At 33.8% G+C, this 19,287-nt stretch overlaps 1 protein-coding gene across 5 annotated transcripts; it reads left to right on the forward strand.

Annotated features, from left to right (window-relative positions):
- The first annotated feature begins 1,579 nt into the window (after window positions 1-1,579).
- On the forward strand, window positions 1,580-18,153 carry LOC105773422 (uncharacterized). Of its 5 annotated transcripts, none has more exons than XR_008192479.1 (14): window positions 1,580-1,780; window positions 1,903-1,958; window positions 2,061-2,094; window positions 3,375-3,473; window positions 3,576-3,724; window positions 4,550-4,588; window positions 4,801-4,893; window positions 5,287-5,385; window positions 6,457-6,510; window positions 7,273-7,374; window positions 7,671-7,754; window positions 11,377-11,510; window positions 17,543-17,608; window positions 17,854-18,153. XR_008192479.1 is itself a non-coding variant. In XM_012595319.2 (13 exons), exons 1-13 carry the CDS (start codon window positions 1,702-1,704, stop codon window positions 17,938-17,940), a joined length of 1,041 nt encoding a protein of 346 aa, XP_012450773.1. In that variant the 5' UTR covers window positions 1,590-1,701; the 3' UTR covers window positions 17,941-18,153. The 5 variants fall into 5 exon arrangements, 3 of the variants coding, with proteins under 3 accessions (XP_012450775.1, XP_012450773.1, XP_012450774.1); XR_008192480.1 differs by lacking the exon at window positions 11,377-11,510 and adding an exon at window positions 9,308-9,502 and having other exon boundaries at window positions 1,583-1,780; window positions 17,854-17,936; XM_012595319.2 differs by lacking the exon at window positions 11,377-11,510 and having other exon boundaries at window positions 1,590-1,780.
- The last annotated feature ends 1,134 nt before the right edge of the window (window positions 18,154-19,287 follow it).

Genomic DNA, 19,287 nt, shown 5'->3' on the forward strand with positions numbered 1-19,287 from the left:
AAAGGAAAGTTAGCTTATGACATAATGAAAATTATGCTTGGTTGTTTAACTTAAAATGTTTGATAAGTTAAGTTTCATTTATCTTACTAAGCATTAGTTGCTTACATACTTGTTGTTCTTTTCTTTATTTTGTAGATCATCGGAAGCTCGACCGGTTGGAATCGTGTAGGAGCACAATCACACTATCCATTTGTCATATTGGTAGTTTTGGTTGTTTTGGATTTCAGTTATAAAATGACATGTACTAGGAGTGTTTATGTTATTTATCAATGTGATGTAGTTTAAGTTTATTTACCTATCTACCTTGATGTTGCCTTATAATTCTAAATATGTAAGTCTATGTTTTGGTCACTAGTGAATGCCTTGAGATTTAGATGGCTTTTGGTTCATTGAAGTGTGAATGAAGTGGTTAAATGGCAGATGTGTGATGTAAGTTTAAAGTATGAATTTATAGCATTGGATTTGAAATGATTAAGATGTTAAAATTATAGTACCATTTACATGATATGAGTGTGTTTTGGCATGTAATAAGGCCCGTAAGTGTATGTTTTCTATAATTAAGTTGTGTTATTGAATGTTATTAATTAAATCGCATGAAATTTTTATGCTTCGTAATCCTAATCTGGCGATGGAGACGAGTTTATGGTGTTACAACCTCTCCCTATTTTCGTATATAGCGATTTGCAACTACAAAGAATGAGAAAGGGAAGCTAACATTTTGGTTTTTAAAAAGGGAAAGCAAAAAAAAAAAATTCATTCTCGTTTTCAATATCTTTCACTGGCATCATCACCATTCCATTTCTAAGCTTCACCCTTATACCTTTTGACTCAACCATCACCATAACCACCCCAATAGTCAATTTTGAAAAAAAGAAAGAGAGAAGGAGAGAAGGTTTCAACAATGCCAAATTGAGAAAATTAATCTAAAAAGAAAAAAAAACAGAAGAAATAAGAAGTAAGCACGGAGTTGAGAACTTGAAAAGCAAATGACAGAAAAGAGTTAGAATTAGGACCAAATTGGGATAATTATATATAGAATTTATTATATTTTTAAAATATTTATGTATATATATATTTTAGAATTAGTACCAAATTGAGATAATTTATAATGATGAGGGTTATTTTTAAAAATTATGACTAAATTAACATAATATGTAAAAATTAAGGGCTAAATTTATTATTATGCTAATTTTTGAACGCCACTTCACCTTTCTATCGAAACTTAACGGAAAATAAAAAAATCTAATTAATTGAGTGACCAATTTAAAATATTTAATAGTTGGACATAATTAAGTTACTCACAATGTAGTTTACCCAAAAAATATTTTTTAAAATATAATTTTTCGTACTTTGCCTTCACGAGTTCCAACTAATGGTAGATTTGAATAAATAATATATTTATTTGCTATCGATATAAAAATAACAGTTACAATAAAATTAGATACTATAATAATATTATATTGTGACATAAAAAGTAAAATAAAGACAAACACATCATACTCAATTATGTATCCAAACTCATCCTAAATCATGTTAAGAGGCTCGGGGGATACATAGCTCGACTAAAAAAGAAAACTAAAGGGAGAACACAAGTAAACCTCCGTCGAAAAGAGCACCAACTAGTAGTGGGCCCTAAGTAGTAGCGTGGATTTAAAGTGCAGCTGCATTCTATTTACAGGCAAAAAGAAATAAAATCAGAAAATGTTGACGCTTTTCTTCATTTCCTTATTTCTTATTCTCGTTCTCTCCGCTCTTCTCTTCAAGTTTGCCATTTCTGATGGTAAAGTTGTCTAAGAAATCCTGTTATAGTTTCATTTTCTTCTTTGGTAGCATTTGATCTAATTCTCTCAATTTTGTACCTCTTTGTTTTTATTTTTTTTGGAATTTTCTTATACACTTCAGGAGATTTTACTTTACTATCTAGAAGGCATGTAAAGCGTGAAGAAATTGAAGATAAGGTAATTCCTTATATATTATTTCTGAAAGTTTAAGCTTTTTTTATTGTTTTTTGGGGTATTTATATATTTTTTCCCCTCTTTCCTTTTCTTGAAATTGGATAGGTTGTGTGGATTACTGGAGCTAGCCGTGGGATTGGTAAAATTTCTAATAGTATTTATTTATTTATTTTGTTCATTTCCTAAATTTTGCTACTTGTTTTGGGTTTGTAAAATTAATTCATTAAATTCAATTCATAACAATATGGTTTGAGGTTGTTTGTTAATTTTTCCTATCTTTGATAATTATATGATTTTAGACTTCTTTTTGGGACTTAGAGCATATATAGTTTACTCATGCTAAATAACCATTTCTATTTTTTTTTGTTTTTTTGTTTTTGGTTATATAAATTGTTCCAAATATTGAAGAAACATCTCGTACCTATCATTGATATATCTATACAGTTCCAAGTTCCAATAGAAATCATGCTTGACTTTTAGGTATAAGAAGTCAGCTATTTTTCTGGTCTATAGTAATAGACTAATGGTTCAAGACTTTGAGTTAGTTCTTTCTTTTTTGTCAATAAATTACCAGAGAAAATGTCAGGGAAGGTGGTTTGAGTTATTGCCAAACCTAGATGCAGTGTAATGCTGCTTGGCCAGTTGGTAAATACCTTCAGAACGGCTCAAATAAATACAATCTCTTTGGTAAATGATGCCTGAATAGAACTAACAGGGTGAACGGACCAGAGTTTTTGTGACATCTTGAATTGTCATCCTAAAATAAAAAGGGATTAATAGATAGTTTATCGTACCTTAAATCTTGCACATTAGATTTACACTTTTAGTGGTGCAAAAATCTATGCTTTTTCCATCAAAATAGATTAGGGTTCTGAAATTAAAGGCTATAAAATATGTACCTTAATTTTAATGTTGATATAAAACATACATACTAGGGTCTAGATAGATAACACGTGGAGGTTGTGTATGGATAGCTTACTACTGACAGAATGCTCACTCACCAATTTAAAATCAATAATTATGTTATATTATAAATTGTTGACTACGACAAGTGAATCTGAGGGCTTGTTTAAATTTCAAACACATTTTAACAGATTCTTGGATAGTCTTATCTGTGAAGAACTGAAAATGTCTTTTCGTTCATCTTGTTTTATGTCTCACTTTTATAAATACTATGTTCTGCCGAATTTTAGTACAGGATGACAAACCTTATTTGAATGTTGCAATTAAGTTCTTGCCCTACTTTTAAGAGGTTTCCTCTATTGATAGCTTTTGCCTTTGAGGGATTTTTGAGCTGTGTTCCCTTTGTTGATTGTCTGTCTTCTATGATGTGGCATAGATTTTCTTTTATTGTTTTGCAGTTGATTTGCTTTGCTGTTTCACATTTTTGACACATTCTATTTATAATGGTGTGTTTAGGAGAAATTCTTGCTAAACAATTGGCAAGTTTAGGGGCCAAACTTATTCTTTCTGCACGAAATGAAACTGAACTGGAGCGAGTTAGGAAACAACTTACTGGTATGCCTGAGGCCTGGGTCCTAACTTTTAATTTTTAATAACAAATTTAAATTTATTTCCTAGTTGGCTCCTCTTTAGTATATAATATTAGTATGCTTGCAGGTAAATATGCACCTGAACAGGTAAAGATTTTGCCCCTTGATTTGACATCTGGAGAGGTTACACTCAAGGAAGCTGTAGAAAAAGCAGAATCCTTTTTTCCTGGTGTTGGTGTTGATTATATGATCCACAATGCAGCTTATGAGCGTCCTGTAAGTGTGCACAACCTAATTCTTGATAGAGATTCATCAGTCTTCTAGACTGCAGGATAGAAATATGTGCATTGAACTTAAGTTTTCTAATGCTAACCAGGTTTCTTGAAACGAATGAAAATAGAATAGTAAAATTAAATAAATCATTAGGATGTCTGCTGAAGTCCACAGTATTGGCCTTTTTCTTCTTATTTTGGTTGGGAGGGGCAGCAATTGAATATTAATATTTAAAAAGGTGGTGTTAAGTTTTGCTCTGTATTTAATTATTAATCATCATATTTCAAACCTTTTACTGTTGAGGGTATCTATTTTCTCTTCAGTTGCATTGAAAAATATTTAATGCTTTTTCTTTTGCCAGTTTGTTGAAATAAATACTTTTACTTGATAGATGTTTCTGTGGTGTCAAAGTGATAGATGCTTACCCGTTTCCATCCTGCTCCAAACCAAAAGAAACAGGTTTTTATCACTTTCCTTAGGGAGTTAGTGTAGGAATGCTAATTTCCTTTTTCTGACAAAAAGTCCACATCTTTAATCCGTGATTACAATTTACAACCGCTCCTGCTAAGTATTCAGACACCATCTGCATATGGATTCCTGGAACTCTTTAGGATTATGGTTTTATTAATGACAAGGCATCTTATGTAATTCTCTTAACTCAAACAAACTGACTTGTATTGATAGTCAGTGCATGATAGTACATGATATTTTGCTATAATATTTCTAGAGATAGTTTCATAGCTGTTTATTTGAACAGTTGCATCTCAAGCATAGAGTGGCTTTTCCTATGCTGTTTATTGTTATTATTATTGTTTTTGTCGTGTGCAGAAAATAACAGCTTTGGATGTAACAGAGGAAAGCCTTAAGGTATGGCGGAGTCCTTGTGCAATAGTAATTTTTAGATCTAGCTGATATATTTGAAATTCCATATGTTGCTACAAAATTTCAAATGGTCATAGGTTTGCTGGGACAATATACGTTCTCAGTCTAGGTATCATGGAACATTACATATGGATTATATGTATAATTTTCTGTTGTCTTTAGAAAATAAATATTTCATTCTTTTTCTTTGCTACTAGGCTACATTCAATGTCAATGTATTTGGGACAATATGTCTCACACGGCTACTGACACCTTTTATGCTGAGGAGGGGAAGAGGTCACTTTGTTGTGGTATGTGGAACTGAATAATATTTCACCCATAGAAAATTGCAATTATTTTCTTTTAATTGTAAGAAAAAGGGAGTTATGTGAAGACTAGCTCATCCTTAAAATATCGGATGAATTCATGATATTTTTGGGGCATTTACCTTGGCTTTATACTTCTGGAAAATGGTTGATCAGATGCTGCATGCTGTAAGTTTAATTGCCATTCTTTGCATTTTACTTTGTGATACAGACTTCTTCTTTCCCCTATTTGCTGTCCAGTTGCTTAGCATCTTATATGTTGATGGCATGTTTTCTGAGTTATCAAGAGCTGAAAGTAGAATTATATTGTTTCCTTTTCTTTTGATTTTAATCAATTTTGTTGTGATTGATGTTTGGTTTGATTGCAATCATGTGCAGATGAGCAGTGCTGCTGGAAAGACACCTGCACCTGGTCAGGCGGTATACTCTGCTTCTAAATATGCTTTAAATGGATACTTTCATTCCTTGCGTTCTGAGGTATGTAGAGAATCTTTCCTGATGAGAAAAGGAATCATCTCATTGCCTTGTTTCAGGTTCTAAGAAATGATTCTTGTGAGATCCTATGCTGAACTAGTTTTTTGTTTGTAACAAACCAATGGGCCATTTCATAGAAACTATAAAAATTTAATTGCCATCTGAAGGTCAACTTTTTCCTTTAGCAGGTTTAGTCATTTTAACATGTTTTTAGTTTAAAAAAAAAAAAAAGGCCTACTCTATAGTTTCTGATGCTGTGGTTCTATCATTCTATGGTTAACATTAACATGTTGTGGGGATACAAACATGCTGTTAGTAATAGTAAATATCCTGAGTCAGAGAGTCATCCTGACTTAGTTCGGAACCAGGTGTTTAGAGATTAAAAGAAGTAAAACGAGTTTTAGAAGGCTTAACATTACTAGGAATTTGGTTTGGTGACGCAACAGTTTTTGAGTAGTGCATATGCTGATTACATGGATTTCCTATCTATAATTGATTAGGGAAATCATTGTTCCGTATAAACAAATTCATATGTGAAAGCTGAAAATTATTATGTAATTTGTTAGGGTTAAGAGTGTTATTTGGTTTAGTCATTTCCGTTTCTGCTAAAGCTTACTATTGATACAATTGATATTTCATAATGGTGCCACTGGGAGTAATTTCATCCTTTGCAAGGTTCCAATATGGGTTCTAGATATCTTCTGAGTTATGCAATTGAAATATCAAATGGTACAAGGAGATTCTTGCCTTTCTTAAATTCACAATAAAAGTTCAAATTCCCTAGGATTTGTTGGTCATGGAGACAATTTTGACGTTGGATGCTGAATTTGGTGAAGTCTAGTCTACGTAGTATACAACGAATCTTGTATTTGAAAAATAATGGTCTTCTAGTTTGGACCATTTTATCTTTGCTTCTCTGTGTTATGCTGAGGATACTTTTTTGTGCTTTGCGATGTTGTCAACAGCCTTCTGAATGTGGAGGTCTCTTTGATTGAAAATTTGTACGTTGTTTTGCATGTAACATGGTAAATTGTTCAGTTCTTAGTGAATTGATTGATACTTTTTCAAATCTAGGAGTGGAAAGAGTGGGAAGGGGGCAATTTAAAAGAGATTGCAATTGAAAGCCTGGTAATGCACAGAAGTCCAACATCTCAGAGGGTTCAACTGTGATGATATGTTCTGTATTTCAATATTAAGTGCAATAAGGGTTACGCTAATGAATAATGGAAGAGTTTGTTTAAAGATTTGTGGTTTTAGCATAGTTTGTTGTAAGTGAATTTTTCAAGAAGTTTTTGGCTTAGAGTATTTTGACTGCAGCATGAGATTTGAGTTGAGGATTCCTTACACTCTTTTAGAGGTGGGCTAGTTTTATTAGAATTAAAGTTGTTTCGGGTTTCTTAGCTGTTAGGGAAGTTTGAAAACCTGTTAGAGTTTATATTGAAGGGACACTAACTCATGCGACCAAATTTTTTCTACTTACCTCCATGAAATGTGTGCATGGAAAGGGCATTGTTGAATGATAAAGGATGAAAACATTTTCTAACCTATCCCAGGTGTTTGGAAGAGCGAGTGGTTTTCTGCAGTTTATATGGCTAAGTTGATTTACTATTGATGACAACTTAAGTTTTTGTGTTTGTCAAAGGCTGTGTTTATTTATTTATTTATTATTATTATTATTATTCCTAAATTAGTAAGGGTATAAAGTTTGGGTGACTTTACTTATCCTACCTAAAAGAAAAAAATTGTCTGGTTGTAGACTTAGCGTGGAAGTTGTCAGCTAGTAACATATACCACAAATTATGTTTTGTTTTCTAATGGCTATCTGTCTCCTGCTTTTTTTTTTCCCTTTCTCTCATTCTTCCCTGTGGTCTTTTATTTTCTGGCATGCAGCTTTGTCAGAAAGGTATCAAGGTTACTGTTGTTTGCCCAGGGCCAATAGAAACATCAAATGGTTCTGGAGCAACTACTTCTGGAACTAAGGTTTCCTCTGAGGTTAGACCATTTTTTTCAACAATAAATCTTTTTGGTTCTCAAAATGTTTTTCAGTTAACTGCAAATTTGTTGTCTTCCCTAACACCTATAAAAGTCAGTTTTTGTCCCTTTTTCGCTGCTGTTATGCTATCACAAGAAGTGAGCAAGGTTGTTACATGCTTTCTTGTACAAATGAAAAGTTTTCCTTCATGTTCATGCCCTTGTTTTAGTATTGCGCGGTACTTGTGTAAAACATTTCTCAGATCCAATTGGTAGACACTGGACATGATTTTAATACTCTTTTTTTTGGTGTATAGAAGCGTGTGTCAGCTGAAAGGTGTGTCGAACTCACAGTCATTGCTGCCTCTCATGGTTTAAAGGAAGTTTGGATATCCTACCAGGTATTTGCGTGGTAGTTTAATTTCTTTTTGATCATGCATACTAGTTTAATTTCTTATCATTTGTTTTTCACTTTATGTCTAATGATGATCTTTTATGTTATGTGTCAATCCTTACAACTAGGAAGTATCGAACAGTATAACCAATAGCTGTACGCTATATGTTAAATCTAGATAAGCAATCCAAGGATAAGGAGGTTGGGGTTTAGTTGGAGTGACTCCTAATTTTGTCAAAAGCAAATATGTAGAATAATGTTTGGGGGAAATTAAAAATATTAGAAATATAAAAATTTAAGCATAATTGAAAAGAAGAAAGTATAAAGAAATCAGACACAATACTTGATACTAGATTTGCTACTTTCTTAAGGCACCTATGTCCTCTCCCTTAGTTTCGGTTGTTAAAGAGTCCAATCCATTATTTTTCTCGAGCTTTAGAAATAACTTTGGAGTCAAAGGTATAACTTCTGTAATCACTTAAATTTCTCAAGCTCTACAAGAAAAGTGTCATGTTGATTCTCTTTTTTCTTAACTTAAAGCTTTTTTATGTTACTTTTTTATTTACTAATTCATTTTTAGTCAAATTAATCAGAAGTTAATTGAAAATATGACGTGATCTTTAAATGCCTAACTTGGCCGTTAATTGTTGCCGTGTGATGGTTCACATGTATTTCATTGTTGATTTTGTACTAACTTTATTTTATATGCCACGTTAGTAAATAATTTGAAAATTCAAATTTTCATAGTATTTAAAATTACCAAAAACTAAGAAAGGAATAAAACTCTTTGAAATTAAAAAATATAAAAAATACATTAAGGGTTTGTTTTGATGGAATTTTAAAATTGTAGATTTTAAAACACATTATTTCAAAATGTTGTTTTTGTGATTATTTTGTTTGAATACATAATTTTCTTAGAAAAATATAGGCTATTGAAATTTTATGAGTTAAAAATGTTATTAAAAGAAGAAAAATAACATAAAAATATAAAATATAAAAAAATGTGATATGTATATCATTATATTTTAATAATATAAACTATAAAAAATATATTAGAATTACATGAAAATGATATTTTGACATTTAAGTTTTTATTTTATAATAGGATCATGTGTATGAAATGAAATAGAATTATGATGAATATTGAAAAATCACTTATTGGGGTAGAATTTGAATAGCATTTTGAGTTATTAAAATCCTATTTTGAAATTTCTTACAAATTTTGAAATTCTCTATTATTTTATTCAAACAAGTAAATTTATTTTGGAAATTTGAAAACTTTGGTTGTGTTACATATTCTTAGGAAATTAAATTAGGTTGTTTATTCTCTTTCCTTATTTACACTATATAAACATATAAATAAACTAACTCTAGAGATGAAATATAGGTAACTTTTCGTCAATCTATTCTTCTCTTGTTTTCATTTTTCTCTTCTTAACCGTTAACATAGTATCAGAGCACCTTGACTTGATTTAGTGAATTTGTTGTTCTGAACACGAATCATTAGGGTATTTTTGGGTTATTTTTCAAAGTCATCTTTTGGGTACAACTCTGTCACAGGGAGGTGAGCCACCAGCTCGACAGCCAAACTGTTGATTTTGGCATCCAGGATCATGTGCCGCTAGAAGATCCAGGTACCCTCTTCACATGTCGGCACATGTGGGCGCATGGGGCGGTGTTAGGCCATCGACTTTTGTTTCCAATGTCAACTTGGTCCGATCATAGCCTAGTGGTTGGGTGCTTGATTGGTTGAAGGTTTGTGGGTTGTTTTTTGAGTTTTTGAGGTTTCACATTGTTTTGGTACTGTTGACGGGTACTATTTGGGTGTTCACGACCACTGTTTGAGTATTGTTCGAGTGCTGTTTTGGGTTGTTTGTAGTCTTTCCTTTTTGTGGGTTTTGTTGGCTTTCGTCATATCATGGTTCCCTTTGCTTCGTTTGCAAATCTAGGTAAATCTAATGCATGTTTTATTTCCTCCTCATCCAAATGATTTATCGATTTAGGAGCTATAGATCATATGTTAGAATCCCTATAATTAAGGATAGAAACCTTACCTTATTAGTAGTAGTTTCCTTGTAAATAGAAATTAATCTCAGTTACTGATTCTTAGGAAATTAGGAAATGTTTCCTTTAAAATGATTATTCCTCTCTTTATAATCTGTAAACTAAAGCAGTAGAAATATAACAGAATATTTTTCCTCTGAGTTTTTTCATGGTATCAGAGCTTTAGGATTCATTCGATCTTATTTTTTCTCTAATTTCCCTTCTTAAAAATTCCTTCGATTTAGTCCTCCAATGGGTGATCAATGAAAATTTCTCTGAAACTAAGACATCACAAACTCAAAATATCAATCAGGGAATCACTCAAGGTGAAATCAATTCCTCCCTTATAATCACCAATCATCGGCTAAATGGGAAGAACTTCCTGCAATGGTCTCAATCGATTCTTATGGTGATTCGTGGTCGTGGCAAATTAGGGTACATCAATGGAGAAATTCCACGACCAACCATAGCTGATCCTACTTATGCCACTTGGGAACTCAACAATTCAATTGTAATGGCTTGGCTAATGTATTCGATGGAAGGCCATATAAGTCTCACCTATCTTTTTTTCAAAACTGCAAAAGACGTGGGATGCAGTCAAAGAAAACTACTCAGATCTTGGAAACGCCTCCCAAGTATTTGAGATCAAGCTTAAGTTAAAGGATATCCAACAAGGAACACTCGAGGTAACTCACTACTACTTCAATCTAAAAATTTTGTGGCAAGAACTGGATATGTACTATGAGGCATATTGGGGTGAAGGTTTAGAACACAACAGGTTTATGACCCATCTCAACAATGAACGTCTTTATGAGTTTTAGCGGGATCGAACCGTGAGTTAGATGAGGTCTGTGGCGAATGCAGGCGATCACCTCTCCCAACAATCGGTGAAGCATTTGCAGAAGTTAGAAGAGAAGAAAAGCGTCGTCTTGTCATGATGGGAGAACCTAAACCTATGACCCCGATTTCTAACCGTCCTACTGAATCCTCTGCTCTCATCTCCAAAGGTCCACAACCACAACAACGTGCTGGAAATGATTCTGCATCAACAAGACCATGGTGTAGTCACTGCAATCGTGTTGGTCATACAAAAGAAAAATGCTTCAAACTCCATGGTTATCCTGAAAAAAAACAGAAGGATAATAAGACTGCCATGTTATCCTCCACTGTTGTAGATGATGTTCTTGATGTTCGCTTAACCAAAACACAGCTTGAGACTCTCCATAAGACACTTGGTACTCCCACTACTCATGGATCTCTAGCCACTCAAGGTACTACCCTCAACATTGTTTTTGAATCTAATAATCAATCTCCTTGGATACTCGATTCGGGTGCCTCCGATCACGACAGGTGACTCCACGTTGTTTCACACCTACACTCCTTGTCATAACAAATCCCGAATCCGCATAGCTGACGGTTCTTACTCTCCTGTGGCTGGAATAGGAGAAATACAAATGACAGAGAGTTTTTCTCTCGATAAAGTCCTACATGTCCCAAACTTGTCCTGTAATTTACTTTCAATTAGTAAACTTACTAAGGATGAAAAAGTTCTTGCTAAATTTTTTGCAATTGGTTGTGTGATACAGGAGCAAAAATCGGGGAGGATGATTGGCACTGCTAAAGTTGATGATGGACTATATATTTGGAATAAAAACAATACACAAGGGGGATTGGCTCTATCCACTTCAAAAGAGGACACTATTATGTTATGGCAACGTAGGTTAGGACATCCAAACTGTGTATTTGAAAAAACATCTTCTGCTGTTATTTCGAAATAAAAGTATTAATTCCTTGAAGTGTAAAATTTGTCAATTATCTAAGCATACCCGTGTGCTATACCCATTAAAACCACATATTCAGTCCCAACCTTTTTCGTTAATCCACAGTGACCTATGGGGAGCCAGCCGAGTGAAAAGTATTACAGGGGCTTGATGGTTTATAACATTTATTGATGATCATACTAGGGTCTATTGGCTCTATCTACTCAAAGAAAATTTGAAACACCCAAAGTATTCCAAAATTTTCACTCAATGGTTCGAATCCAATTCAACTCTACCATACATACCCTCCGTACTGACAATGGGAGAGAATACTTTAACTCTGTCTTAAGTATACCTTTCTGACCAAGGCATTATACACCAAAACTCTTGTCCTAACACTCCTCAACAAAACGGGATCTCTGAGAGAAAAAATCGTCATCTCCTTGATGTGGCTGAAGCCATAATATTCACCATGAATGTTCCAAAATACTTGTGGGGAGAAGCCGTCCTCACTGCCTATTATCTCATAAACCGAATGCCATCAAAGATCCTCAATTTCCAAACACCTCTAAATACTCTTTCAAAGGCCTTCCCTCTATTTCATGTTCCTAATATTTCAGCCAAAATATTCGACTGTAAAGCTTTTGTCCATAACCATCAACCAAATCAATCCAAACTTGATCCTCGAGCCTACACCTGTGTCTTCATTGGATATTCCCCTACACAAAAAGGCTATAAGTGTTACTCACCAACATTGCGTCGAATGTTTGTCTCTCGGGATGTTACCTTCTTTGAAAATGAACCATACTTTGCAGCATCTCATCTTCAGGGGGAGATTTTTAATGAAGATGAGACCCTTAATACTCTCCTCATTATACCTCTTGATCCTACTACTACTATCACAAACAAACCTATCCCAGATTTAGTTGTTGTTTCCCCTGTGCAGCAAGAATTTAAGACCATCCTTCCCAATAACAATACCTCCACCGAAGTACAACAGCCACCTGATCAAGGAAAACAACAAATACAGGTTTACTCCCGATGGAATCGTTCTCTTGAAACTGATATAGCAATGCCAATTACATCTCAAACCGAGGACTGTTCTGAAACAGAAGTTCCACCTCTGTCACCATCCATCTATCTTCCAATTGCAGTTCAAAACGGTACAAGGAGCTGCACTCAACATCTTATTTCTCGGTTTGTATCCTATGGAAATTTATCTAAGTCTTACAAAGCTTTTGTGACTAATGTTGATTCTGTAAAAACTCCAAAAAATATAGAAGAGGCTCTTGAATCAGCTGAGTGGAGACAAGCCGTGATGGAAGAAATGAAGGCCCTCAAAAACAATGAAACATGGGAAGTCTCGGATCTACCTAAAGGGAAAAAAATCGTAGGGTGCAAATGGATTTTCACTACGAAATTTAAACCCGATGGTCGTATTGACCGATACAAAGCTCGACTTGTGGCTAAGGGATTCACCCAAACTTATGGTCTCGACTACAACTAGACGTTTGCACCGGTTGCTAAGCTAAACACCGTTTGGGTCCTGCTATCTCTTGCTGCCAACCTTGATTGGCACTTGACTCAATTGGATGTAAAAAATGATTTTCTCAACGGGGAATTAAATGAGGAGGTGTACATGGATTTCCCGCCCGGGTTTGAAGAAAACAAGGACCAAGTGTGTAAGTTGAAGAAGTCCTTGTATGGGCTGAAACAATCTCCACAAGCGTGGTTCAGTCGATTTGCAAAAGCTATGGCTAGCAGAAATTACATTCAAGGATAGGCAGACCACACCATGTTCTACAAGCACTCGGAAGAAGGTAAATGTTGCATCCTTATCGTTTATGTCGACGATATAATATTAACAGGAAATGACTCGAGCGAAATTTTGAGATTGAAAGAATTTCTTGGTACAGAATTTGAACTTAAAAACTTGGGGAGTCTTAAATATTTTCTTGGTATGGAGGTAGCAAGGTCGAAAAAAGGTATCTTCATTTCCCAAAGGAAATATGTTTTTGATCTACTGTCGGAAGTTGGTTCGATGGGCAGCAAACTAGCCGAAACTCCTATGGAGTTTAACGTTAAATTGGGAACTAATGAGGATGGAGAAGAAATCGACGGGGAGATATTAACGTCTAGTAGTAAGGCTCATCTACCTATCTCACACCGTCCCGACATAGCCTTCATGTGAGTGTTATTAGTCAAGATATGCATGCCCAGGAGAAAGACACGAAGTCGCATATAGAATACTAAGATATCTAAAAGGAACTCTGGTAAAGGCACTGTACTTCAAGAAGACATCAACAAAGCGTGAAGTCTACATCGATGCGATGGACAGGTTCTATTAATGATAGACGCCTACAAGGCGGCTATTGTAGTTATGTTTGGGGTAATCTCGTGGCGTGGAAGAGCAAAAACAGATCGTGGTAGCACGTAGTAGTGCAGAGGTAGAGTATCCAAGACTATCTCATGGTATATGCGAAGGAGTTTGGATACAAAGACTTATGGGAGAACTAAAAGTGCCTTATATCAAACCTATGAAGATGTCTTGTGATAACCAGTCTTTGTCGATAACACATAATCACATGCATCATGATCGGACCAAACATGTGAAATAGATCGTCACTTTATAAAAGAAAAATACACTCGGAGAAGTATGCATCACCTACCTACCTACTAGACAACAAGTTGCAGACATGTTAACTAAAAGTTTGAACAGAAATATGTTTGAAGAACTTATTGGCAAGCTGGATTTGATTAACATCTACACTCCAGCTTGAGGGGGAGTGTTAGAATCCCTATAATTAAGGATAGAAACCTTACCTTATTACTAGTAGTTCCCTTGTAAATAGAAACTAATCTCAGTTACTGATTCTTAGGAAATTAGGAATTGCTTCCTTTAAAATGATTATTCCTCTCTTTATAATCTGTAAATTAAAGCAGTAGAAATATAACAGAATATTTTTCCTCTGAGTTTTTTCAGATCATATGATAGGTAATCTCAATTTTTTCTCTACCTTTTAGTCACAAAATTCACCTTCCCTTGTTACTATTGCTGATGGATCCACCTATAAAGTTGTTGGTTCTGGAAGTATTAACCTAATGCCTATCACCTTATCATTTATATTAAATTTACCTAACATTGCCTTTAATTTAATATCTGTCAGTAAACGTACCCGTGACCTAAATTGCTCCATCTCGTTTTCTTCCCGATCATTGTCCTTTATAGGATCTTGTAACGAACAACACTATTGGTAAATGATGTGTATTTAATGATCTTTATATTTTCGACTCATGCATGGCTTGTCCCATTCTCTCTTCGATCGAAGCACATTATTGATGGAGACATCCTTCTCTTTTTTTGTTGAAGAAGTTATGTCCTTAATTTCAAGACCTACCTTTGTTTGAATGTGGAGTACTTCACTTTGCGAAGCACTGATGGAGCCCCTTGAGATCGAGATCTAAAAAACGAGCTAGTTTCACTTTTAAATTAGTACACTCAAATGTTTGGGGACCATGTTCGGTAGTATCTAGACTTGGATTTTGATATTTTGTTATGTTTGTTGATGAATATTCTCAAATGACATGGATATCTTTTATGAAAAATCGGTTAGAGGTGTTTTCTCATAGTCATGCTTTTTGTGCTGAGATAAGAACTCAGTTTCTTGGCCGGATTTTGTGCAACGATAATGCTAAATTTCGACTCTTGCAAGGCCTTTATGACCAAAAATGAGATTCTTCATCAATCCTCTTGTGTTGGCATGCCATCTCAGAATGGTGTAGTTGAACGGAAGAACAAACATCTCCTTGAGACAACTAGAGCTCTTTTTTTTCGAACTGAAGTAACAATGTTGGGTTGGTACTGTTTTGACGGCCTGCTCTTTGATCTATCGCATGTTCCTTGTACTTGATGGTGATAACATACAATGTTCTATTTCCTTCCAAGCCATTATTTCCTATAGAACCAAGAATTTTCTGGTGTACTTGTTTTACTCGAGATGTTCAGCCTCATGTCACAAAATCCTTAAAGTGTGTACTTTTTGGGGTATTCTCGTCTTCAAAAGGGGTATTGATGTTACAGTTTAGACCTCAAGAAATATTTGGTGCCTATTGATGTTGCATTCTCAGAACAAATATCATTCTTTTCAGAAGAGATGCCTTCAAATATTCCAAAACTGGGGGAGGAAGATGATTGGTTAATGTACACTGTCACTATTTGGACTCTTGCTCTGACAAGTCCATCGATTATTTAAGTTTGTTCCAGACGAAAAGAGACTTACGATACATGTCTGATGCCGGTGTTTCCATCATCAGATCCAACTCCAAGTGACCTTTCCCATTATTTTATGTAAAAGTAAATGCCAATGTACCTATTCTATTTTTAATTTTGTTTCATATAACCTCCTTACTCTTTAATTGAATCCTAGATTTTATTCTATTCCTAAGACAGTTCGAGAGGCTTTGAACCATCCTGGTTTCTATGATGCGATGTTGGAGGAAATACATGCATTAGATGAAAATGGTATTGGAACCTAGTGGGTTTACTTTTTGGTAAACAGGCTGTTGGGTGCAAATGGGTATTCACTATTAAGGTAAATCCAGATGGCTTAGTGGCTAGACTTAAAGCTAGATTAGTTGCAAAAAGATATGCTCAGGCTTATGGAGTTGATTATTCAGATACGTTCTCTTCTGTGGCAAAACTCACCTTTGTTTGTCTATTCATCTCACTAGTCGCTTTTCATAATTGGCCTTTACAACAAATTAGATATCAAGAATGTCTTTCTTTATGGGGATCTCTAAGAAGTATATATGGAACAATCGCCTGGGTTTTGTTGCTCAGGGGGAGCATGGAAAGGTTTGTCATCTGAAAAAAATCCTTTTATGGAATGAAACAAAGCCCTTGTGCTAGGTTTGGAAAGTTCAGTGAGATAGTTCTACAGTTTGGGTTGAAGAAAAAAAGTTGTGATCATTCGGTGTTTTAAAAACGATCTGAGGTTGGAGTCATTCTTGTAGTATATGTTGATGATATTGTTATTACAAGAAAGACTTGGGTCAATTGTAATTTTTGGGGATAAAAGTGTTGAGAAGCAAGAAAAGAATTTTTCTATCTCAAAGAAAGTATGTTCTTGATCTACTGGCAAAAATTGAAAAGTTGGTAGCTAAACCTTGTACTACTTTAATGATTCCCAACGTGCATCTTACAAAAGATGATGGTGATTTCTTTGATGACCCCAAGAGGTATAGTCGGATAGTCGGGAAATTTAATTATATCATTGTAACTTGTTCGAATATCGCATTTGTTGTGAGTATTGTTAGCTAGTTTATGTCCGCACCCATGGTCAAACATTGGGCAACCCAATGGGCATACTCGTATCGAGTGTTTTGTAGATGCTAATTGGGTCAGATCTAAGATAGATAGGAGGTCTACTACTGTATACTGTGTTCTTGTTGGTGAAACTTAGTATCTGGAGGAGCAAGAAGTAGAATGTTGTATCTCGGCCTAGTGCAGAATTGGAATATAGGGTTATGACACAGTCCACGTGTGAACTTATGTGGAAAAGACATTTGTTAATTGAAATCGGGTTGTTGTATTCGTAACAAGCAAAGCTCGTTGCGATAATCAAGCAGTTCTTGAAGAAAATTTACTTTAAATGGAAATGTTCTTGAAACTATTATTGTTCTTAACAATTGGTATCAAGATTTGAGTTATATATGTTATTACCATTGATATTTGTTATATCAATCTTGTATCAAACTTTGAATTTCATATGGTTGAATATTTTTGCAATTCATTCCAATAGCAGGCAATAGCAAGAAACAGGTAATATGTACTTGCAAATAATGGAGTCACAGTCTGAGAGTCACTCTTGGCTTTTTAAGTTGTCTAATGGAGAATTTTATTTAGTTTTCATGCATGAGACGGGTTGTCAACGTTCTTCTTGTCCAAGTAGTAGGTGAGAACAAATTTTTATGTTTTTACTCTTTTCTTCAGCCTGTACTCGCGGTAATGTATCTGGTGCAGTACATGCCTACAATTGGCTATTGGCTCATGGACAAGGTATGGTCTGTCATTCTTATTTCAGTCCATTCCACGACATGATCTTATTTGTATGTTGATAGTCTCCCAAAGTTTCCATAAGACCCTGTAATACTTTTAACTGCAATTAAACTGTTGTTTCAGATCATGCTTCTTGTGATTAATTTCTCGAAACCGTTTCGAGGGTTTTGCTTTATAGTTTGCTCCTTTTGTCACTACTTCAGTTGTATTTGATTTATATGTTAATCTAATGTGAGTTCGTCTAGGTTGGAGGGCGTCGAGTGGAAGCTGCTGCGCAGAAAGGCAACACCTACTCGTTGGGATTACTTTTTGGGAAAAAGAAGGCAGCTTGATCTCAACCATCTTAAATCCTTTTTCTTTTTTACTTGTTAGGCTACTGGGATCACAGGATGTAAAGAATATCTTAATTTCTGTTGCAGACCAGATTGAGATCTTTACTATGTCACCTTACCAAGCTAATCTATACTTATCTGTAAAAGTTATCCCTAACAATGGCATTGCTCAATTTCAATTTTAGTGTTCAACAACCAATATTTGGTATTAAATGATTTTGAAACGTTATTTAGGGTATAGAATCTTTGAAGTATTTTGATGGATTAAAAAAGGGTTAGAAATAAAATGGATAGGAATAAAAAGCTATAAGTTTATGGGTGTAAAAGTCTTCAAACATAAAATAAAAAAAATCATCAAAAATATCCTCAAATTTTTCAAAAAAAATAATTATATATATTTTTTGCACTTTGGGTGTTTTAATTGTCAAAATGCACTTGTTAACTTTAACAGTTGACTATTAAAGTAAATTGTCCTTAGTTTTTTCAATTAAAGTCACGATGTTTCACAATCACGACGTGATATGTGATAAAAATGATTAAAAATAAAAATCAATAAAAGTTATAAAATTATTGAATTTTAATAAAAATTATTAAAATCATAAAAAATTATAAAAATATAAAAATATAGAAAAACAATTATACAATTTTATAAAGTTGTAAGAAAATTATAAAAGTGTAAAGAAATACAAAATTTGTAAGAAAAATTATAAAATTATCGTATCAAAAGAAACATTTTATAATTTTTTACAACTTTATTGATTTTATTTTATCATTTTTCGTCACATATTACAATGTGTTGCAACATGTGATGACTTTAATTGAAAAAAAGGGTTGGTTAACTTTAACGGTCAACAGTTAAAGTTAATGGTTAAAAGACTTTTTGATGTATTTTATAGTTTTTATGATTTTTATAAATTTTACAATTTTTGTATTTTTTACTATTTTTATAAAAAATTCTAATTTTAATAAAATTTAATAATTTTATAAATTTTATAAATTTTATTTTTATATTTTTTTGCCACATGTCACGTAGTGGTTGTGACACGAGATGAGTTTAATTGAAAAAAGTAAAGATAGTTAATTTTAATGGTCAACTCTTAAAGTTAATAGTCAAAAGGTTTTTGATACCTTTTGACAACAAGTACCTAATTGAGTAAAAAAATACACTCTTAAACCAAAATTATATATTCATGTTATATTTGTATTGTGCTATTTTTATTGCATTGTAGTAATATTCAAGGTATTCTATATAGAATTTGACATATTAATAATTTGTTTTACATAGATTTTGAGATGCTGATATATTTGTCATATTTATGTTTTTCATGTCATGTAATGTTTTACTTT

Source organism: Gossypium raimondii, chromosome 13 (assembly GCF_025698545.1).
Source record: "Gossypium raimondii isolate GPD5lz chromosome 13, ASM2569854v1, whole genome shotgun sequence".
Classification (NCBI taxonomy): Eukaryota; Viridiplantae; Streptophyta; class Magnoliopsida; order Malvales; family Malvaceae; genus Gossypium; species Gossypium raimondii.

Excerpts from the sequence above, each read along its gene's own strand:
- LOC105773422 (XM_012595319.2), top strand. The coding sequence starts at position 1,702 with ATGTTGACGCTTTTCTTCATTTCCTTATTTCTTATTCTCGTTCTCTCC. Across the intron at positions 4,894-5,286 it reads GAAGAGGTCACTTTGTTGTG|ATGAGCAGTGCTGCTGGAAA; the intron begins GTATGTGGAACT and ends AATCATGTGCAG. Across the intron at positions 7,375-7,670 it reads GAACTAAGGTTTCCTCTGAG|AAGCGTGTGTCAGCTGAAAG; the intron begins GTTAGACCATTT and ends TTTGGTGTATAG.